Below are 2,231 nucleotides of genomic sequence, written 5' to 3'. Positions count from 1 at the left end.
GTTCCAAACTTTTGGCCTGTACTGTATATGTATGTATGTATATATATATATAGGTATATGTGTGTAACATATTATAACAAGAAATCTTTTTCTTTTTTTTTTGTTACGTTTGAACACAGGGTATGTTCAGGCCGCCCGGGCACTCATGATCACTTCCATTGTTTTTGGCACGTTTGGGCTCGTGGCTACTCTCGCAGGAATGAAGTGCTCAAAAATAGGAGGAGAAAACTACGTCCTGAAGGGAAGAATCGCTGCAATTGGAGGAGTGTTCTACTTACTACAAGGTAAAGGCTTGGGGGTGGATGTAATGACCACGTAACAAAAGAAAGCATGAGAAAATGTTTGGTCACTTTTATGTGTTGTGCGAAAAGGTTCCTGCGCTTAACACACAATCGAACAGCACTAAACATTTAAAAGGGTAAATCATTTCTCGCTCACTCCAATATCTCTGTGTGCAAAAGATCAGAAAATGGGTCACCAGTTCAAAAGTGTATCCCTACTCTAACAAATCTGCTGATAAAGCATGCCATTACCAAAGATATTTAAGTGTGAGAATAGGTCACACTATGTAAAATACAAAAAAAGTGATTCTGAGACCAGACTCCGGTAATCTCAGGAACACATGTGTCCAAAAAAATTACTATTGCCGTCATTTTAGTTTAATTTGAACGGCTTCATGGTAATCACACAGAACTTGTAGAGTAGATGTAAATGAACAAGCAGGTACCTTTGCTTTATATCACGGGCTTCATAAATAATCTTGTGTTTCATGAAATGGTTTTAGCCCCATTAGGACATTCCTAACATGGCTTACATAGCATCTTTATAAAAAAAACAACCTATTTTGGCCTTGGTAAAGTTATCTTAGTCGTTTGCATAAAATAAAATTGTTTAAAGTAAACAGTGTGTTGTGTTTTGTAGGGATTTGCACCATGATTGCTGTATCTTGGTATGCAGCCACCATCACACAGGAGTTCTTCGACCCGTTTTATCCAGGGATAAAGTGAGTCAACACATCCTGCATGAGTACGTCATTAAGTTGAAAAGAAGTAGAACAATAGCTGAATGGCACAAAGTAAAATCTTTCTTAACCAAGGATTAAATACTGATACATAGAAAAAAATGTGTTCAATGTTATTGTATCCCAGGTATGAGATTGGAACGGGCTTGTATATTGGGTGGTTTTCAGCTACACTTGCCATTTTTGGAGGTGCATGCCTGTTGTGTAGTTGCACAGTCAACACACCCAATGAAAAAATGTGAGTATGTGTTGCTGAAACGTTACAACGTTATACATTTACCGGGTATCGTAGTAGAATTGATCCATACTCTCTTAATTTTTTGTGTTTTAGATCATATCCATGCCAACCATCCTCCAGAGGACATGTGGTGTTGAATACGGCAAGGTCTCAAACTGTCTCGAGCAACTATGGAAGAAATGTGTATATCTGAGAGGTGATTGCGTAGTGGAGTGAGCTGACTGGGTTGGACTCTATTCACAAAATTGAACGCACTATGAAAGGACATCATTCACATTTGTAAGGACTCATGATCCCTGTACAGTAGCTTTAAAGCAGTCACCGTGATTTGGAGATTTATTGGCTTTATCTAATCCAAACCTTTTAGTGACACATATTTACAGTATAAGAATTTGTAATGTTCTGCATTGTGAAAATTTCATATGTAGTTACAGTGGGCTTACCAAGAGATATTGCAACACAATGAAAACTGTAATACTGCGCTGCTATGATCTAGAATTCTACAAAATACAATTAGCTTATTACATGCTTGCATTTAACAATATCCAGAATGTGGTAGAAATCCCTACATAGGACCATTTATATCCCTAACAGCCTTACATAACCACACCTTTAAAGGGACTGTACTTGAAATACTGAAAAAAATTAGACGGGAACGCCCACTGCAGCTTTAATTGGCTCGTAGGTTACAGGAACGCCCTTCTGAATGATGAAAGCCTCGGCTATGCTCCTATGGAAAGCTATAGCTTGGAAGGTATGTGATATGGAGTACTGAATTTATAGAATTTACTGTTAATTTGATCACAATTATGAGCTGAATTGTGAGTTGTGTCATACTGAGCTGGCTAGTGCACTCCCACCAGTACAAGATACTTTGCCACGAGGGGAGCAGCTGAATTTTCCCTTGCGGAATAATACATGCAGTAATTTATATATATATATATGTATATATATATATATATATGTATATAT

General features: G+C 37.5%; 1 protein-coding gene across 1 annotated transcript in view; it reads left to right on the top strand.

Annotated features, from left to right (window-relative positions):
- Positions 1-2,231, top strand: part of cldn15b (claudin 15b) — a 5,858-nt gene that overhangs the window by 3,153 nt on the left and 474 nt on the right. The window contains exons 2-5 of the mRNA XM_032534022.1: positions 120-284; positions 922-1,003; positions 1,149-1,259; positions 1,353-2,231. The exon at positions 1,353-2,231 is cut by the window's right edge and continues 474 nt beyond it. Coding sequence (XP_032389913.1) covers positions 120-284; positions 922-1,003; positions 1,149-1,259; positions 1,353-1,452 — 458 coding nt within the window. The 3' untranslated portion in view covers positions 1,453-2,231. The remainder of the gene's footprint in view (positions 1-119; positions 285-921; positions 1,004-1,148; positions 1,260-1,352) is intronic.

This window comes from Etheostoma spectabile, chromosome 13 (genome assembly GCF_008692095.1).
Source record: "Etheostoma spectabile isolate EspeVRDwgs_2016 chromosome 13, UIUC_Espe_1.0, whole genome shotgun sequence".
NCBI lineage: Eukaryota > Metazoa > Chordata > Actinopteri > Perciformes > Percidae > Etheostoma > Etheostoma spectabile.
The sequence above is the reverse complement of the archived record's forward strand: the minus strand, read 5'-3'. Positions and strand labels throughout refer to the sequence as shown.